Consider the following 18,415-nt stretch of genomic DNA (forward strand, 5'->3'; position numbering starts at 1 on the left):
ACAGAAACTAAGGTTTGACAACAAGCATAAAATACTTGATATTCCATAAATGCAACTGTAATGATTTTAGTTACAGACAAGCAAAATAAGCTTGATCCTCACTATAAAGGATTCTATAAAATAGTCAATAAAACCTCTGGTGGCTCTTATGTATTAAAGAATGAACAAGGATTCATTGAGCCTAGAAATTACCCACCTTCTTTACTAAAAGTTGTATCAGATAAGATGTACCTGAAGATAAACAATATTATGAAGTGGAAGCAATAATAGGACATAAAAAGGATGTAAACAATAAGTATCTCTATAGATGTAGATGGTTAAATTATGATGAATCTCAAGACACATGGGAACCTGAATCTTCATTCACTGATCCTAAATTCATAACAGAATATTGGAGAAGAATAGGTGTAATTCCTGAAAGTGTCAAGGCTATCAATAAAGCCAATAAAAAGTTATTGAAGAACATAAAAGATCAAGAAACACAATTAGATCAACATTCAGGAAAGAGAAAAAGATCGACAAGAAACAATACAGATCAAAACAAAAAGAATAGAAGATCTTAAATAAGCTTGTCGGTATTAGTCAATACCTGGGTGGGGATAATGTGATGATCTGACATTAAATAAGTCTTCATTTACATACTAAAAATATATCATAATCAATTTACATCAGAAATAGACATAAAAGAACCTCTTGTACTGAATAAGACAATGGATCTTTTAATAGATCAAGACTTATAACCGAAATCCATAATTTACATTATTTAATTAATTTAAAGTAGTCTATGATAATAGAGACTCAGTCATTTGCATGAACTCTACTACTACTTACTCCGACATCTCTTCATGTATAAATATGCTAGAATAATTTATAATGAAAAAGAACAACAATAAAATTGTATAGAACAGTCTCAAAGTATCTACCTTTGTCTCTATATCATCTTATTATATAACTCTATTATCAAAACATCACAATGCTTGGGCCATGGCATTAAGAAATACTTGTCTAGATTCTTCTCTGGCAAAGGTGCATTCCCCTTCGATCGACTCCGAAAGTTCAAAGATCTCCATATTTGTTCTTGCTTGGATACGGGTTTCTTCGGCATACTTGATGATTGATGTAACAACTTGGTAGGTATCAACCTTCCACTTCTTGAGTTCATTGATGAATTCTTTGTTGACTTGAGGTGTTTTGGTCCACTCGTCATGATTGTACCTGGGGATATTTTTTCTAAAATGCTTGATATCGTCTTTGAGGTCAGAGGCTGGTGTCTCGTCCAAAATCTCTCTGATCGCTTCTGGTAACTGTCTTTCTTTATAATTAATTTCCCTTTGTTCTTCTCTTTGAGAATGTTGGCAACATCTTCCCTTGTATAAAGTGGTGTCTGTTGTTATTGTTGTTGTTGTTGTTGTTGGTTGATTTCTTCATTGTTGATATCACTCATAATTTTTACCCACGATGCGCGGCTTTGAAAGATATAGGGAAGAAAAGGGAAAATTTATTGGTTATTATATATACATTAAAAATAAAGCGTGGCTCTGAGAGCATTTATCACATTAGGAGCTGATGCGGAGGAAACTGAGATTGTTATAGGTACGACCAACAATTTTAATTTTTGTACTTGTCCAATAGAATTTCTGAAATTATTTAATTTTAGGGTAAAATACTGTATCAGAATATGGAATTAATTTGAACTCCGCTAAGAATTATGCCGACATGACAAGTATGCCATTTGTGTACTCAAAAAAAAAAAATTAGAAAAAATAGAAACCACTGCTTTAAAATAAATGCTAAATATTTTCTGTAATGGCAAGAAGTAAGAAATAAGAGAATTTCTGATTTTCCCTGTTCTAAATTAATAAAAAAGCGTGATTTTCAATTTTTCTGTTTTAAATTAATAAACTAGTCTACCGGATGATAATTTTACTGTTTTGATTTAAGAAAGAGATTACTGCCTGGTAGATTTGCTTTTTATTTCAAAACAGAAGAACTAAAAAACAAGCTTTTTTTTTTAATCTTGAGCAGAAGAATTAGAAAACTTCTATTTTTTTATTTTTTGCAGTGCAAGAGATATTTCTGATTTACATAATAAAATCTAGTTTTTATTTATTTCTAAAAGATATTTTTTTTAGTACAAAAATGGCATACTTGTAATTTCGGCATACTTGTAATTTCGGCCTAACTGCTAATATTTCTGCTATTCTGAAAATGCTTTTTCTTTTTCTTTTTTGCAAGCCCATCACACTAATCACAAAGGCATGAGGTCTACAAGTCTTTTCATGCTTCTTTTCTCTCTCTAGCTGCTTTTTTTGTAGAGCTATCACAATCTTTAAAAAGAGGTTTTGAGCACTAAAATTTATGTTTGGATCAGAAAAAAGAATAAGAAAGATATGTTTCAGCATCTAAATTTATTCAGTCAGCGGGTGATATTGCTCTCCGAGCTGTTAGTCCTTCCTTTTTCTCTGAAATCGGGTTTACAAATCAGCTACATCCTTCTCTTGGATACATTTTAGCAAACTCTAATCAAGCAAGTGACAGCTAAAAACCTTAATTGTAAAGTATCTGCCAGCCATCAAAAACGTCTTTACTTTCCTAATGACAGCTTCAGTACTTTGAGCTTTTTTTGGATGCTCTTGATCATCAATTTTTCGACCAGGTTCCCTGTTGAAGCAGAGTGATTACGACTGTCATAGCAACCATCGTAGTAGTCATCATAGTAACAATACACCCACAGCGTGAGCGATTGCATTTTTCTGTCATATTTGAGTGAAGATTTGACCAAAATTTCCTTCAACGAGTAAAGAATTTTTAATCTTCTTATGAATTTTTTCTTGCATTCAATGGGAGATTTGTTCTATTGCTTACGCTGTGGGTGTATTGTTACTATGATGACTACTACGATGGTTGCTATGACAGTCGTAATCACTCTGCTTCAACAGGGAACCTGGTCGAAAAATTGATGATCAAGAGCATCCAAAAAAAGCTCAAAGTACTGAAGCTGTCATTAGGAAAGTAAAGACGTTTTTGATGGCTGGCAGATACTTTACAATTAAGGTTTTTAGCTGTCACTTGCTTGATTAGAGTTTGCTAAAATGTATCCAAGAGAAGGATGTAGCTGATTTGTAAACCCGATTTCAGAGAAAAAGGAAGGACTAACAGCTCGGAGAGCAATATCACCCGCTGACTGAATAAATTTAGATGCTGAAACATATCTTTCTTATTCTTTTTTCTGATCCAAACATAAATTTTAGTGCTCAAAACCTCTTTTTAAAGATTGTGATAGCTCTACAAAAAAAGCAGCTAGAGAGAGAAAAGAAGCATGAAAAGACTTGTAGACCTCATGCCTTTGTGATTAGTGTGATGGGCTTGCAAAAAAGAAAAAGAAAAAGCATTTTCAGAATAGCAGAAATATTAGCAGTTAGGCCGAAATTACAAGTATGCCGAAATTACAAGTATGCCATTTTTGTACTAAAAAAAATATCTTTTAGAAATAAATAAAAACTAGATTTTATTATGTAAATCAGAAATATCTCTTGCACTGCAAAAAATAAAAAAATAGAAGTTTTCTAATTCTTCTGCTCAAGATTAAAAAAAAAGCTTGTTTTTTAGTTCTTCTGTTTTGAAATAAAAAGCAAATCTACCAGGCAGTAATCTCTTTCTTAAATCAAAACAGTAAAATTATCATCCGGTAGACTAGTTTATTAATTTAAAACAGAAAAATTGAAAATCACGCTTTTTTATTAATTTAGAACAGGGAAAATCAGAAATTCTCTTATTTCTTACTTCTTGCCATTACAGAAAATATTTAGCATTTATTTTAAAGCAGTGGTTTCTATTTTTTCTAATTTTTTTTTTTGAGTACACAAATGGCATACTTGTCATGTCGGCATAATTCTTAGCGGAGTTCAAATTAATTCCATATTCTGATACAGTATTTTACCCTAAAATTAAATAATTTCAGAAATTCTATTGGACAAGTACAAAAATTAAAATTGTTGGTCGTACCTATAACAATCTCAGTTTCCTCCGCATCAGCTCCTAATGTGATAAATGCTCTCAGAGCCACGCTTTATTTTTAATGTATATATAATAACCAATAAATTTTCCCTTTTCTTCCCTATATCTTTCAAAGCCGCGCATCGTGGGTAAAAATTATGAGTGATATCAACAATGAAGAAATCAACCAACAACAACAACAACAACAATAACAACAGACACCACTTTATACAAGGGAAGATGTTGCCAACATTCTCAAAGAGAAGAACAAAGGGAAATTAATTATAAAGAAAGACAGTTACCAGAAGCGATCAGAGAGATTTTGGACGAGACACCAGCCTCTGACCTCAAAGACGATATCAAGCATTTTAGAAAAAATATCCCCAGGTACAATCATGACGAGTGGACCAAAACACCTCAAGTCAACAAAGAATTCATCAATGAACTCAAGAAGTGGAAGGTTGATACCTACCAAGTTGTTACATCAATCATCAAGTATGCCGAAGAAACCCGTATCCAAGCAAGAACAAATATGGAGATCTTTGAACTTTCGGAGTCGATCGAAGGGGAATGCACCTTTGCCAGAGAAGAATCTAGACAAGTATTTCTTAATGCCATGGCCCAAGCATTAAGAGCAGCTGTATGTGGTTTTGCCTTCGCCAAAGAATTGGATCATGAAGCAAAAGAATACAGTTCAAAAGCACTTCGACTTCCAGCAAGTCTCAGATATTTGGAACAAGAAGAAAATGACAAAAAACCCAACCTCTTCGACAACGACTTCGTCAAAGATTTACATGAAGCACGTTTCAACCAAAGACTCTTATCAGGCGCAGCAAATTTTAACAATAGAGGACGAGGTTTTTCCCACAGAGGAAATGGACGTGGATCAAGACCTTTTAACAAACCCCAGTTTGGAAATTTTCAACACAGAGGACGAAGCCGTGGAACCTTCGGCTCCTCTACGACAAATCACCAATCAACAAACAATTCCACCGACAATGCAGCCAATCATCAATAATACGACAATATACAATACTGTCTACAATACAGTCTACAACACAATCAACAACACAATCTACAACATCACCAACAACACAATCAGCAATTCAGTCGACAACTCAATCAACAAGAAGTCTATCGCTTCAGAAGATCTCAGAGGTGCCGTTGAACAAGAAGCTCAAATTAATAAAGGAGATACAGGTAAATTATTCGATCGCGGAAGATGGCATCTTACCAGGGGGTCGTATAACACATTTCTTTCACAATTGAAAAAAGATTACTTCACATCCTTGGCCGTTACAGATAGTCAAGGAAGGTTACCAATTACAATTTATCTCCAAACCAGTTCCTTGAAAAACAGCACAGCACCCAATCAACAAAGTAGATCAACAGGAGAAGACCTTAGCAGTACAGAAGTTCTTGACAGCAGGAAACATAGAGGAGAGCAAGAATCCATCTTTCTCCAACCAATTTCTCTCCAACTTCTTCACAATTCAAGAACCAACGAAACGACGACCTATCTTGGATTGCAAGAAATTAAACCAGTTTATACAGGTTCAACACTTCAAGATGGAAGGCGTACCTGCCTTGCGGGAACTCATAGAAAAAGGAGACTATATCGTCAACTTAGATTTAAAGGATGCGTACACCGTCGTATCAATTCATGTAAACTCAAGACCGTTTTTGGCCTTCCAAAACCTAGGTGTCACTTACACGTACAGAGCTCTAAACTTTGGCCTCAACACAGCTCCAAGAATATTTTCCAAACTTCTACGGTACGCCCTAGGGCCAATACGAAAAGAAGGAATTCATCTGGTATATTTTCTCGACGATATATGTATTCTCGACCAGGACAAAGAAAGGGTAACACGTTCCGCGGAACGCATAATTTATCATCTAGAATCTTTAGGGTTCATTATCAACAGGATCAAGAGCGAGCTTCAACCACTACAGACTCAAGACTATTTGGGATTCACTTTCAATACCAAGAAGATGACAATACAAGTACCAGAGAAGAAGATTCAAAACTTACGGCAGAGGTTGAAGCAAGCAACACTACCACAATCCAGATCATGCAGGTGGATGGCTGCTCTAATGGGGAAAATGACAGCGATGATACCAGCGGTAGCAGAAGCACTACTTCACATACGGTACCTACAGAGGGACTTAGCAAGTTCATTGAGAGGACATCATCGAAATTGGGAGAAACAGTTCCGTTGGTCACCACAGGCAAAAGCAGAGATCAAGTGGTGGCAGGACAATTTGATGACCAAGAACGGCTTACCAATAAGACAGCTACAATTGTAAACGCCAGCAATAACCATCCATACAGACAGTTCGGACACGGGATGGGGGATTGCCTCAACGAGGATCAATACGTACGGATTTTGGACGGAGGAAGAATATGGTCGATCAACGTAAGAGAACTGATGGCCATCTATTTTGCCCTGAAGCTCCATGCACCAAATTTCCGAAACAAAACAATCAAGGTCTATACCGACAACAAGACTTCAATCAAATACACCATCAAGTCAGGAGGTACTGCCTCACCAATTCTTCAAGATACTGCAGTCAAGATACAAGACATATGCAATCAATTTCAATTGAAGGTAATTTATCAACACATACAGGGAATCAAGAATGTGGAAGCAGACAAGTTATCCAGGAAAAAGATACCGTTGTGATGTTTGGGTTGTGAATGAAGATATAATAGAAGATAGAAAGAAACAAAGAAATACAGTGAGACTGTTCAGTACTTCTTTATTACAAAAATAAATTGATTGTCGTCTAAAATATATCTTTTCCAGGTTGTCTTTTATACTATCTGATTTATTGACTAATTATGATTACTGATTATTAATTACTTAACACTTTGACAGCTTGTGCCCGGAAATTGGCTATGTAGATTCTTCTTTAATTCTCCTGGTTATCTAAAAGGTACAATTATGGTTTCCTTATTTGTAAATATCCATATTATCCCAGTTACCGTTATTTACTGTCATTATACAGTGTGTTGTGAGATGAAGAGAGAGTAGATATTCAATAAGAGAAAAGGTAAGAACACAGAGAAAGTCCGTTAGAACTTGTATAGGTTTTTATTTCTCCAAGAAATCTTATCTTTCAATTGCTATAAAATGTCGAGGTATTTATACTTTTTCTTCTCGGTCAAAATATTGTTTTGGGGTTAGCTTCTTGACTACGGATTGATTTGTTAGATCAGGAGCAATGAAGAGAAATGCCTTTATAGGAAGTTGTCAGCTCAGCCAATAGTGCATGATCTGACCTGAACTTGAATAGACTATTACATATTTGTCAGCTCTAACTGTCACTTTATGAGTTACATTAATAATAACAGAGTCACTAGGTTGATAATCTCTGACTATGAGGACGATGTAGTACTTTTAGTAGAATGAGTGAATGCCAGTGACTATATATCCATTGCAATTGCCATAGATGTGATCTGGTCTTTTACCATGATCATCATTTATTGATCTATGTATATGAATTCATATATGTTCACAACATACGGGCCAGAGCAGATTCGAGTTTTCATAGAGCTTATACAGGAAGAGGGGCTGAGTGTGCCCAAAGCTACCAAAAAGTGTATGATCCCAAGAAGCAGTGGCTACGTTTTATTGAAAGAGTTTAAATACGGGTAATGGAGATGTTCTTCCTGGAAGTTCATCAAAGAAAAAAGTCAATAGAGGAACACCAATAAAGTTCCTGCCGCAGCATACGGAATCTCTTGTAAACTATTTTGATGCACACCCTTCATCAACTATTGACATGGCCAAAGAGGCGTTGTCTAAAAACTTCGAAGGATTTACAATTTCCCCACGTAATCTTTGGAGACATTTAACGGAGAAGTGTAATTTCTCGTTGAAGCAAGCTTTAAAATACAACGCTGACAGAAATTGCGAAAGAACACTTCTTCTACGTGCGGAAATAGTAAGCAAATGGAAAGAAGTTTGCGTTGATTTTCAAAAGAACTGTGTGTTTATTGACGAAGCTGGGTTCCATACTCAAATGATGAGAAGTCGCGCATGGTCGAAAAAAGGCGACCCAGCTAATGCTGAGGTTCATGCCAGACGTGGGGTCAATGTTACTATTGTCGGCTGCATTTCTCCGTTTGGGACCATCAATTTTTCTAAAGTTGAGCCGTTACAAAGGGCAGACATGGAAAAACTTGAGGAAGAATTTCAAAAACCTAAGGGTAAAAAGAGAAAGGGAGGAACTTTGGAATCCTCTAAACCAAAGGCTCTTAAAAAGGATACCACTGCGTATCATATTGTTAAATTTATAGAGGCCGTTATGGAAGTTCTTGACAAACATAACAAAAAAGATATGTTTATTGTTATGAACAACTGTAGGATTCATCACTCAGTGTTTGTGGTAGATGCTATTAACAAACGAGGCTACAAACCTCTTTTTATGCCTCCTTATTCTCCATTTTTAAATCCTATTGAAGAATGCTGGGCAAAAATTAAGAATATCAAAAGAAATCCTTTAGATACCAACTCGAAACTCACGCCACGCATTGTGGAAGCTTGTCAATCAGTAAGTGTTAATGACTGCTTGGGATGGATTAGACATGCCGAAACTTACTGGGGCAGATGTAAAAACAAGGAGTTATACCTCAAATAATTAAAACAGTAAAGAGTCTAAATCAAAAAGGCTAAACGTCTAATTTTAATTTTTCTATTCATCCAGAAAAAAATAAAAAACGTCTAAAATTTTTATTTTATACCTGAAAATAAAGTAAATTCAAAGAATTGTATATTTCACACAAGACTTGTGTGATCTATTCATTGACTTGTAAGAGAGATGTGACGTTTCTCATTTTACATTTTAGCCAATCAAAAGGGATCTTTTCAAGTTCCTTCTCTTCCACCTTTTTTTTCTTTTTTTCTTCTTCTTTATACTTCTTTAAGGTGGGTCATATCCACTCTCTTCTTTTATCCCCTTGTACCTTTTTGTTGTCGTTTTGATTCCAGTTACTAAATATGACCTCATTGACCAACAACGCTACTACCATGAACCAAAAACCTTATGTTTGCACACCACAAACAAACTTGAGCACCTCGCCCAACTATCAAGTCCAGCCAAGAACCACTCCTCAGTTGGGTTTTCACCTGGCAAACCACCTCCAGCCACCGTAAGGAAACGAAAAAAACTCACACCTGTTTATTGCTCACCTCATACATCACCTGAATCTAATTACCCGGACAACTCTCTCTTGTTTGTTACTCAAGTATCACCTCAAAAGAAACGAAAAACAGATAGTATGGCTTTGTTTGGCCCTATACCATCTGTTGATTTGATACTCAATGATGAGCAAGTGCTTAAAGAACTTGATTGGATCACACAGAATCCCATCTTAACCTGTATTGAACTAGAGGATGATTTTGTTCTTTTTCCTTAAATAAACCATTGTTTTTATCGATACAACATGGATTTGATATCATCTACTTTATCTAACAAGGCCTGTGCGTGTTTGACAGCTTCTTTTCTTGCTTGTCTTGCCGTGGTATAGTCAGGGCCACAGATCAGTCCATCTAAATCAAACAAGACATGCATTAATTGTTCGTTGAGATAAGCACCTTTATAGACATGTTTCTTCTTTGCTTCTTTGTCTGTTTGTGCCATGAATGCCTTGACTTCTTTTTCATACGTCTTGACTTCAGTAGCCAGATCAGTGTCAATCTTGGTTTGTGTTGCTTTTATTTGGTCTAGCAAGACTTGTTCGTTTTTCTCAATAGGTTGAGATGTTGGCTAACCATAGGGTTGAGTGCGATGGATGTGCATAGTAAACTTACTTTAGCTTTTGGTTTAGGTAGCGATTTGAGTGTCACGAAACAACCAGGACGAAGACCATAGACACTGATTGGCAATTCATCATTGTTCATCAAGGCTTCTCAAGAGATGAGTCTATAGAAGCCAATTCTTGTCTTACCTCCAAAAGCATTTAATTTCATTTGGTTAGGGCTAATACCTGTAATACGCTGACAATATTGCTTTAATTCTTTTACAAGTGTGTTTTCTAGTTCTTTTGTATCAGAGAATTCAATAGGAAACTTCTTTCCTTGCCACTTGATGTCGAGTCGTGTTGACATTATTTAAAAAAAATAAAAAAATAAGAAACGCGGTAAAAGAGTAATTTTCAAGACACTTTCTTTTTTTTTTTAATTCTTTAGCATGTCTTTTTGGAATGATGCAATGACGCCAAAGATAGGCTCAAGCAAGAAACCCATCAGTCTGTCCAAATCAAAAAACATGCAACAAAATCACCGAGAATCAAAAGTAATCAAACAGGCTGATCATGACTGTATCGATCATGTTTTTATAGTAAGCATACTTTTTTTTTTGCTAATGATAGCATTCTAATAGATGATAGAAAGAAGAAGAAGTGATCGAACAAGAACCGCTTGATATGGAACTCGATCATGATTTTGTACAACAATTAGAAGAAGAAACGCCTCGATTGGAATCACTCTCTGTATCAGACAACAAAGGCCTCAAAAGAAAAAGAGTAGGCCAAGACATGTTTACTCAAGAATGTGTTAAAGAATGGCAATCGCCTCGTATTAAAGCATGGGAAGCTCGACATTCGGTAAGAGTGACTACATATAGGCTTATCTGTGTTTTCTTACATGAATCCAGGCTCCAGATTCGTATTATTATCGATTCGTAGTTCCAGGTGAAGGACAACAAAATGGTGCTTGGTCTGCAGAGGAGCACAAGTTGTTTATGCAACGATATCATGAATGGATGACCAAGGGGTATAAAATAGGGAATGCATGGGGCGTGTTTAGTATGGGCATTCCACACAGAGTAAGTTCATGTCGATCGGCTGTGGATTCACTTTTTTAGTTAGGTGGGGTATCAGTGTATGAATTACTATCGAAAACTTGTATCTGATGGCAAATTGAAAGACGAAAGCTACACCATTATCAATGGAAAACTAAAGCAGGTTGTCAAAGACAAAGCATTTGGAAGCCATGTGCTTATCTCTGATTTGGGTCCAGCATGGCAAGACGAAGATGTCAAGCAACAAGAAAAGCAAGTGGATCAATGGATCAAAGAATTCCATGGCAGTAAACTATCAGCAAGACCGGTATCAAAACCAAAGACTGTCATTAAATCCATGCCTCGTACCAACATCAGTGATTTAGTCAAGAAGATGCCCTCAAAGCCACTTCATGATGATTTTATGGATATCGAACCTCAAATAGCTCATTTGTCCTCAAAAGATTGGGAAAAGGATTGGAAAGACCGTTTAGAACACTACAGACAATTTATAGAGTAAGTACTGTCCATTCACTACCAACTGATAGCCTTTTAGACCTTATTTAGACAAGCATTACCGTATGGCACATTGGAAAGAAAAACAGCAATGGCGTCGAGGATTAACAACATCAGAAATGTTGTTGCGAAGAGACATGGCAAAGAAACCCTCTGTGTCTATCGCCAATATAGAGACACCACCTAAAATACAACAATCTTCCCTCTCTCGCTTCTTTACGGGTGTCAAGAAACAAAAGATTGATACACCTGAAGACCTGATTTCTTATGTTCGCATACCAAATGACTTGTTTAGTGGCGTCAAAATCATTCAACCCTTAAGCAAATCATTGCCTGATCCATCCAAAACCCATTACTATGCCTTTGATGATATGGAACACATGCTATCTGTGCTAGACTCTATGTGTAGTCAACAAGACACAAGTCAATCTGCTCTTGAATGTATTTTGGCAGATCCACCATGGGACTTTTATGTGCCTGATGGCAAGCATGATGACAGTTGTCATTTGAATCTAGGTCAATTCAAACAACTGATGGAGAAAGTCATACGACACATGTCTGCTGGTATGGTATTTGTCTGGACACATAAGCTCATTCAAGCTGATGTCGTTCGTACTATGTATCAACTAGGTAAGGAAATAGATGTATCACTGCATTTTTAATATTTTGTTGTAGATTGTCGATATGTTGAGAACCTGGTTTGGTTTAAAAAGTCTGTTAATAATGGACATCTCGATGAACCAAGCCCTTATTTTAGTGCTACAAAAGAAATCTTACTCATGTTTAAGAAGGTAAGAATCAGACGGCTATCTATTGTTACTTATGTTTCTCTAGGGAGATGGGTTTGAGATGAGACATCAACGTTCCTCTGATGTGATTATTGATTTCGAAAGACCATCGACTGAATGGATTCAAGATGAATTTACAGGGCCCAAACCTCCAAGCATCTATGAAATGATAGAGACACTACTACCAAAAGCAGGCTATGATGAATCCATAGGAAGAGGCAGATTGCTAGAACTATGGGCTAAGAAAAAGGGACCACGCCGAGAAGGTTGGATTGCTATCCATCAAAACAAGTCGAAATAAATTTTTTCTTTTTTAGTCTTTTTTTCTTTCTTTTTTTCTTTCAAGACAATGTCATCTGCCCTTTGAGAAGTGAAAAAGAAGCCAACAGTCTATTGAGTTCATTCTTGTTACAAGGATGGGTAACTAGTATTTGATATTTTTGTGATGACTTATTCGATGACTAGATCATGACAGATTCTATCTGTCATCAAGAAGGTTGTCATTTTCCTTTAATGAAATCTAAAGATGGTTCACTCTCGTTCTGTACACATCACGATCCACTTCCTAATCAAGGTGCTAGTCACAACTATAAAGACAATAAGAACGTGTCTATTCCAGTAGAGACAAAAGAAAAAGAATCTGTTCTTGATGATGGAGAAGAAGAACTAAAACTACGTCGTCAAAGAAGAGAACAGTCTTCAAAAGCATCTCAATTGATTGGTCAAAAAATGCTTCAACGTTGGGCTTTATTAAATGAACATTGCCCTAATACATCATGTTATGCGGTACCTATCTTTTTATGTAGATATAAACATGGCTAACACTTCATATATAGGTTCCCTTAGTCCGTAACCCAGATACTCAACAAATGTATTGTGTCATTTGCGAGAATATCATCCTAACTGAACAAGAAGCATTAGAAAAGAAACTAAAAGAAACCCCAAAGCCAGTATCTATTAAAGGAGTACAATCTATTGAAAAAGCACAATCCATTCAACAAGAACCTATCAAACAAGAACCTATCAAACAAGAACCTACCAAACAAGAACCTACCAAACAAGAACCTATTCAACATCAACCTATCAAACAAGAACCTGCCAATCCCATCCCTTCTCAAGCCACTAAACGTCAAAAAGTAGACACATTCCCCTCTGATTCTGTGGTTGCCACTCTGTCTGACAAATTGAATGAATTGACAGAAAGAGTCAAGACCAGCCATGATCCCATTGAATTAAGCCAACTATTCAAATCCATCAAACAATGTGCAGGTGCTATTCAAGCCTGTGTAGAAGCAAGCAGATGGTGTGATAAGATGACTCTTTAATTCGGCAAACGAATTTATCCGGATAAAAAAGTGCCTGAATTACCATAAAATATTTTTTTTTCTTTTTTTTTTTTTTCTTTTTTGTAAGGTGTGACGACAAGATAGCTAAACCAAGAATTGATGTGGACATCATTTTTAAGAAAATCAAGTTATTTAAGACGACCTATATGCACTGCTTGTTATAAAAGACAACCTTTTCAACAGTTTCATACCAGTCGAGTGAATCGAGTGCCGATTGTGCCGATGCCAGCATTTATATTAGGTGCCCTAAAGACAGGCAAATTGGTCAGTTTGGTCTCTTTATCTTCAAAAACCTCGCTTACTTTATTGCCACATACGTTTCGTCGAGGAGGTAAGATAGACTTGGTGGCCAAAATATTAGCAGGTATACCTTTATTTGGATTTACTTTACTCGTTGTGGTTGGTCTGGACCAAGTAAGTTTTTTTTTTAGAAAAAAGGGGGGCAATGATGAACAATGTGCTTAGGCACCAAATACGTCTCGATTAAGGTTGGTCTATTTAACAGAGGAAGAAGAAGCTGAGATTATGGAAGCTGAAATTGACACTTTATTAAAAGCACAAAGTGGGCTTGTTGCTCCTCGAGATAGTGAAGTTGTCATGTGGCTTCAGACCATTGTCGATAATCTCTCTATACCTGCATCAGACGATATTCGAGATCCAGTTCGAAAATATGCTGATAATCCTTATTTAAAATCAAGGCATATTCAGCCTATTCATTCACCACCGAGTGAACCTATGGATACTCAGTCTGCTATGCCAAAACGTCATTTTGAAGTAGATGTCATTTGGGATTCAACCACGGTCAATGCCATGTGTGCTGGTTCTCGCTTGGTTGTGTATAATTTGTTACTTGATTATCTGGACTATGATACACAACGCATGGCTGTGATTCTGTCTCATGAAATTGCTCATTCTATACAACGCCATTTAGTAGAACAACATGGATTTGCTTCTTTGATGTTTATGTTGGGAGACATTACACGCGGTGTATTCTGGATGGTGACAGAATCATTAGGTCCTTATATTAATCAGAAAATCAATGACTCTATATCAACTTTTATTACTATGGAAACACAGACAACCTATAACAGACGATTAGAGAAAGAGGTAAAGAAGATACAAGAAAAAAAAAAAGCAACTAAAAATAAGCTATAGGCTGATCTAGTAGGGCTTAAGATTCTTGCTAAAGCAGGCTATGATCCTCAAGTGGCTGTGGATGTTTGGGAAAGACTAGCAGATTTAGAAAATGTGCTTGGTGAAGATGAAAAGAAAAAGCATGTGTTTGATCCACAAGCTATTCTAGCCAAAAGGTCTATTTCTTCTTCATCAGAACAAGATGTGCATGATTTAGACCAAGGTGTACGTGAATTTCTAAGTTCAGTTGTTAATTCATGGTTTGGATCCAGTCATCCACCCAATCTAGAAAGAATAGAGTACATGCGTGAACATATGCAAGAAGCCATTGCACTCTATCAAGAAGCACTTAGAATCAATGGACCTCCAAGAGAGTTCATATTTAGTGAAGACATAAAGCAACAACAGTCAATAGAAACACATCAAAATGGATTCTTAAACTGGTTATCCTTTCTCTATGCTTGGATCTAACATTTGATTGTCCGACGTTTTCCTTTTTTTTTTTCTCATATGCTTTATCCTGTATTAAATGACGATCAAATATATCAACTATTACACCGATTGAATTCATGGCGACATGGTATTTGTCCTAACGGCAAACTATCTGACCAGAATTGCTTTGTATTAAACCAGAAACCTTGTATAACTATCCATCCTGAACCAAATTCACCGATTACGACAGAATTGATTACGGAATGGGATTGGGCAGACAATTTAGTGAATTGTGGTGCTCTTACCCATCTAAGCGATGATAGTATGATGAATACATTCTCTGACTTTTACTTGATGTTCCATGCAGCCAAAGACACACACAATAATGTAAACACACTTCATCTATTGCAGTTACGTAAACATGCGTCTTTTAAAGTAGATCAGATATCAAGACCTACACGCGCACTTCAGACACACCTAGATCAACTCAAAAAAACACAAGATCCACAAGACCAATGGCATAATCTAATGACACTCTGGCACACATTTGGTTATTTATGGCCGCGTAAACTGATATTAGGCTACAAGACACACTTGAAACAAACCTATAAGTTTACAAATCAAACGGACAGCATGAATGGATTCTATTTCAACTTGAATTTACTTAAAGAAGAATGGCATGCATTGAATCCACAGACTGAGTTTGATTTACAGCACTTTATGGACACAGCAGAGATTGTGTCCAGAATGGATTTAGTGCCTATGCATGCATTCTTGATGCCTGAATGGACTGAATTGATTCAGGGCATCATGACACAACGCCATATACGCGTCAGTATCTATCAGCCTATTAAGTTTTATAATATAGCCACTCAGAGTTATCTCTGCTGGGATGTACGCAAACACCAAGACTTTCTTGTACGAGCCATTGCTTCTGCTGAAATTGACCAATCGCCTGAAACACAGTATCTTTGGCGATGTTTATGGACACCCAACATGAACTTGTCCCATGAGACAGATTGTCAGCATCTCTCTGGGTTTGATCAAATATATATTTATCCTGCTTGTCGTTCCAATAGACCGGATAGGCAGGAGACTTCATCGACTGAACCATGGCAAATACAGGACCGAACGCATACATGGGTAGACACACATACCATGCCACTCTCATGCCGTCCTTACTCAAAACAACTCGAGCCTCACCGGGATTTCTCTAAATTGAGAGGACTCCAGTTAGTATCCAGTCCAGAGAGTGAGCAACGATTAGACTGGACGATTGAATACCCCAACAACCAACTCAAATACATGACAGAGATACAAGTCAATCTTAAGCTGAACTTTCATGAACATATACGGCGTAGAAAGCCATTGATGTATGGAGACACAATACAGCTACAGCAAATTGGGTTGTTAACCGCCTTTCTTCCTGTCATGAAACCTAATGTAAAGTCAAGCAATAAAAGAAGTGTGTTGTGTGTAGATGAAGACATCACAGCAGAACGATGGACTGAAAATACCTACTGGACAATTGAATTGGCAGACAAGGCTGATATGAAACGACATGCATTGAACTATTGCCCATGGCCACCTAATCATGGTCCCTTATTCTCTCGTCAAGGTAAGTTGCTTGCTTTTAGATGACCTTATTGCTTATAAGAACAGCATCTTTTGAAAGCAAAGAAACGATACAAAGCATGGCTTCACTTCGAAGAACAAAATCATTGAATTCATTAAGTCAGCATGATTCTGATAAAGCACAGTATTTCGAAAACTTAGTGTCTAATAAAGGCACAAGCAAGTTGTTGTCTCAATTTGTCAAGAAAGTCTCTCTTCAGCCTTTGGCACAACTCGTAAAACCCTTACGCTCTAAACCCACATATCATCATCAACCACTGTCGCCCCCTCCTTTTTCATCTAGTCGTTAATGCTTTATTATTCATCATCTTCGTCTTCGTTCTCTCTGAATCGAGGGTTCTACATCATGATAAATAAAACATGCTTGTCTATGCATTGATCTTACCTGTTCTTTTTGACGCTTATGTGTTTCATCTTGACTGTTGTCTTCATATTTGCGCTTATTGTTTGCAGTACCAGATCGACTCTTGTATTCATCAGCACCTTGAGGGATGTCCTTGATGGCCTCATAGTTCTCCTTGATGTTACGTTCACGTTCGTTTTCGAGTTGCATACGCATACGGTGACCCCAACCACCTCGACCAACATCATATTCTGTACGATATTCGTCTCTGACTTGTCCACCACTCTTACCACGACCAAACTGTCTACCTTCTTTAAAACCTGGATCAAGATCACAACGAATCACACGTTCATCAAGCTTGGTACCATTGGTGTATTTCATGCAATCAAGCGCATCAGAACGATGATAATACCTATAAGGCATGTTAGTTTGTTCACAGGTTGTGTCTTTCTCCTTACTCTACAAAACAGAATCCACAAGGTGTCTTTTGGTTACGATCTAAACCCATGATGATACGCTTGATTTCGCCACATTTAGCAAACAACTCATAGATTTGTTCTTCTGTTGTAAAGAAAGAGAGATTGCCAACATAGAGTGTAGCTGTAGTGGAGAGATCGTCAGAGAGTTGATTAGAAGAACCCTATATAGAGCATGAATAATGAATACATGAACGCGTTTCTTTTCTTTACTTGATATAATTGATCGCGATAACTTGAAGGAACTGCAAGAGAATTGATAATTGATGCCATACTGAAAAAGAAACAAAAGAAAAAGAAAAAAAGGAGTATTTTATCCTCAGTCTTTATAAAAAAAAAAAAAAAAGTCTTTATTGTATGTCTATGAACTCTTTTCAGAAGATGGTTCTTGTTTTTGTTCTGTTGAAGGAAAAGGTGCTTCTTTACGAGAATCATCCAGTAATTTATCAATTCCCTTTTCTTTTAATGTGGACTTTATTGCATAGAGTGTTAGTCCAGGTCTATGTTGACATTAACTTACCATAACGCATGCTCTATAGTCTTTAAAAAGATCTTCACATTCAGGTGTAGTATCTCCCTTCAGAAACTTTTCAGAATACCACTTGTTAAAGCAATTATCGTACTTTTGTTTAAGTTCAGTACAATTAGCTCCAATACTGGAAGACATGTTGAGAAATAATAGAAAAGAACAGGGTTTATTTTTGATCATTGGCCCTTATGCAATGCGGTTGTGACTGGGTTTATGTGGGGGGGGGTTTTTTTTATCTCTTTGTTCATGCATTAAGATATATTTAAAGTTCTTTAAGTCTTTTATACTTCATGTGGTGATCTGAGCACTTTCAATACAAAATATAATAAATGGTCTTTCATAATATAAACGAATAATCACTTATAGCACTATACATTATAAATATAAAGTAAGCATTGTATAATGACAGTAAATAACGATAACTGGGATAATAT

The 18,415-nt window shown here is 36.5% G+C and overlaps 10 protein-coding genes across 10 annotated transcripts; 7 read left to right on the forward strand and 3 right to left on the reverse strand.

The window, feature by feature from the left end:
* Nucleotides 1-7,508: 7,508 nt before the first annotated feature.
* Nucleotides 7,509-7,788, forward strand: B0P05DRAFT_460767 (uncharacterized protein; the record flags this gene model as incomplete). Its single annotated transcript, XM_051574028.1, has 2 exons — nucleotides 7,509-7,651; nucleotides 7,677-7,788. Coding segments are annotated over 2 exons (255 nt in total), but the record flags the coding sequence as incomplete, so codon positions are not given.
* Nucleotides 7,789-8,724: 936 nt separating this feature from the next.
* Nucleotides 8,725-9,425, forward strand: B0P05DRAFT_520498 (uncharacterized protein). Its single transcript, XM_051575768.1, has one exon. The coding sequence runs from the start codon at nucleotides 9,000-9,002 to the stop codon at nucleotides 9,153-9,155; it is 156 nt and encodes a 51-aa protein (XP_051439554.1). The 5' UTR covers nucleotides 8,725-8,999; the 3' UTR covers nucleotides 9,156-9,425.
* On the reverse strand, nucleotides 9,426-10,151 carry B0P05DRAFT_520502 (uncharacterized protein). Its single transcript, XM_051575769.1, has 3 exons — nucleotides 9,950-10,151; nucleotides 9,813-9,907; nucleotides 9,426-9,768 (listed from the first exon to the last, which is right to left on the reverse strand). Exons 1-3 carry the CDS (start codon nucleotides 10,107-10,109, stop codon nucleotides 9,433-9,435), a joined length of 591 nt encoding a protein of 196 aa, XP_051439555.1. The 5' UTR covers nucleotides 10,110-10,151; the 3' UTR covers nucleotides 9,426-9,432.
* A 299-nt stretch (nucleotides 10,152-10,450) lies between these two features.
* On the forward strand, nucleotides 10,451-11,125 carry B0P05DRAFT_447743 (uncharacterized protein; the record flags this gene model as incomplete). The annotated part of the gene is made up of 3 exons (XM_051573831.1): nucleotides 10,451-10,606; nucleotides 10,657-10,827; nucleotides 10,871-11,125. Coding segments are annotated over 3 exons (582 nt in total), but the record flags the coding sequence as incomplete, so codon positions are not given.
* Nucleotides 11,126-11,852: 727 nt separating this feature from the next.
* On the forward strand, nucleotides 11,853-12,387 carry B0P05DRAFT_576549 (uncharacterized protein; the record flags this gene model as incomplete). The annotated part of the gene is made up of 3 exons (XM_051581711.1): nucleotides 11,853-11,928; nucleotides 11,974-12,089; nucleotides 12,133-12,387. The coding sequence occupies 3 exons, from the start codon at nucleotides 11,853-11,855 to the stop codon at nucleotides 12,385-12,387; spliced, it is 447 nt and encodes a 148-aa protein (XP_051439557.1).
* An 18-nt stretch (nucleotides 12,388-12,405) lies between these two features.
* On the forward strand, nucleotides 12,406-13,477 carry B0P05DRAFT_501509 (uncharacterized protein). Its single transcript, XM_051575454.1, has 2 exons — nucleotides 12,406-12,872; nucleotides 12,923-13,477. Exons 1-2 carry the CDS (start codon nucleotides 12,555-12,557, stop codon nucleotides 13,409-13,411), a joined length of 807 nt encoding a protein of 268 aa, XP_051439558.1. The 5' UTR covers nucleotides 12,406-12,554; the 3' UTR covers nucleotides 13,412-13,477.
* Nucleotides 13,437-15,055, forward strand: B0P05DRAFT_520510 (peptidase family M48-domain-containing protein). The gene is made up of 3 exons (XM_051575770.1): nucleotides 13,437-13,846; nucleotides 13,898-14,539; nucleotides 14,588-15,055. The coding sequence occupies exons 1-3, from the start codon at nucleotides 13,532-13,534 to the stop codon at nucleotides 15,035-15,037; spliced, it is 1,407 nt and encodes a 468-aa protein (XP_051439559.1). The 5' UTR covers nucleotides 13,437-13,531; the 3' UTR covers nucleotides 15,038-15,055.
* On the forward strand, nucleotides 15,056-16,917 carry B0P05DRAFT_520512 (uncharacterized protein). Its single transcript, XM_051575771.1, has one exon. The coding sequence runs from the start codon at nucleotides 15,077-15,079 to the stop codon at nucleotides 16,637-16,639; it is 1,563 nt and encodes a 520-aa protein (XP_051439560.1). The 5' UTR covers nucleotides 15,056-15,076; the 3' UTR covers nucleotides 16,640-16,917.
* Nucleotides 16,918-16,930: 13 nt separating this feature from the next.
* B0P05DRAFT_567526 (cap-binding protein CBP20) lies at nucleotides 16,931-17,725 on the reverse strand (the record flags this gene model as incomplete). Its single annotated transcript, XM_051581142.1, has 4 exons — nucleotides 16,931-16,972; nucleotides 17,019-17,388; nucleotides 17,435-17,616; nucleotides 17,666-17,725. 4 exons carry the CDS (start codon nucleotides 17,723-17,725, stop codon nucleotides 16,931-16,933), a joined length of 654 nt encoding a protein of 217 aa, XP_051439561.1.
* Nucleotides 17,726-17,770: 45 nt separating this feature from the next.
* On the reverse strand, nucleotides 17,771-18,130 carry B0P05DRAFT_520517 (uncharacterized protein). Its single transcript, XM_051575772.1, has 2 exons — nucleotides 17,973-18,130; nucleotides 17,771-17,924 (listed from the first exon to the last, which is right to left on the reverse strand). Exons 1-2 carry the CDS (start codon nucleotides 18,117-18,119, stop codon nucleotides 17,814-17,816), a joined length of 258 nt encoding a protein of 85 aa, XP_051439562.1. The 5' UTR covers nucleotides 18,120-18,130; the 3' UTR covers nucleotides 17,771-17,813.
* Between the last annotated feature and the right edge of the window lie 285 nt (nucleotides 18,131-18,415).

Source organism: Gilbertella persicaria (genome assembly GCF_025201335.1).
Source record: "Gilbertella persicaria strain CBS 190.32 chromosome Unknown B0P05scaffold_1, whole genome shotgun sequence".
Lineage (NCBI taxonomy): Eukaryota > Fungi > Mucoromycota > Mucoromycetes > Mucorales > Choanephoraceae > Gilbertella > Gilbertella persicaria.

Bases quoted from the DNA above. Each gene is read 5' to 3' on its own strand.
- B0P05DRAFT_520498 (XM_051575768.1), top strand. From the start codon at position 9,000: ATGACCTCATTGACCAACAACGCTACTACCATGAACCAAAAACCTTAT.
- B0P05DRAFT_520502 (XM_051575769.1), bottom strand. From the start codon at position 10,109: ATGTCAACACGACTCGACATCAAGTGGCAAGGAAAGAAGTTTCCTATT. The intron at 9,908-9,949 runs GTAAGACAAGAA...TCTCTTGAGAAG, and splicing joins GAAATTAAATGCTTTTGGAG to CCTTGATGAACAATGATGAA. The intron at 9,769-9,812 runs GTAAGTTTACTA...CCCTATGGTTAG, and splicing joins TACCTAAACCAAAAGCTAAA to CCAACATCTCAACCTATTGA.
- B0P05DRAFT_501509 (XM_051575454.1), top strand. From the start codon at position 12,555: ATGACAGATTCTATCTGTCATCAAGAAGGTTGTCATTTTCCTTTAATG. The intron at 12,873-12,922 runs GTACCTATCTTT...CTTCATATATAG, and splicing joins CTAATACATCATGTTATGCG to GTTCCCTTAGTCCGTAACCC.
- B0P05DRAFT_520510 (XM_051575770.1), top strand. From the start codon at position 13,532: ATGTGGACATCATTTTTAAGAAAATCAAGTTATTTAAGACGACCTATA. The intron at 13,847-13,897 runs GTAAGTTTTTTT...CAATGTGCTTAG, and splicing joins TTGTGGTTGGTCTGGACCAA to GCACCAAATACGTCTCGATT. The intron at 14,540-14,587 runs GTAAAGAAGATA...AATAAGCTATAG, and splicing joins ACAGACGATTAGAGAAAGAG to GCTGATCTAGTAGGGCTTAA.
- B0P05DRAFT_520512 (XM_051575771.1), top strand. From the start codon at position 15,077: ATGCTTTATCCTGTATTAAATGACGATCAAATATATCAACTATTACAC.
- B0P05DRAFT_520517 (XM_051575772.1), bottom strand. From the start codon at position 18,119: ATGTCTTCCAGTATTGGAGCTAATTGTACTGAACTTAAACAAAAGTAC. The intron at 17,925-17,972 runs GTAAGTTAATGT...TATGCAATAAAG, and splicing joins ACTATAGAGCATGCGTTATG to TCCACATTAAAAGAAAAGGG.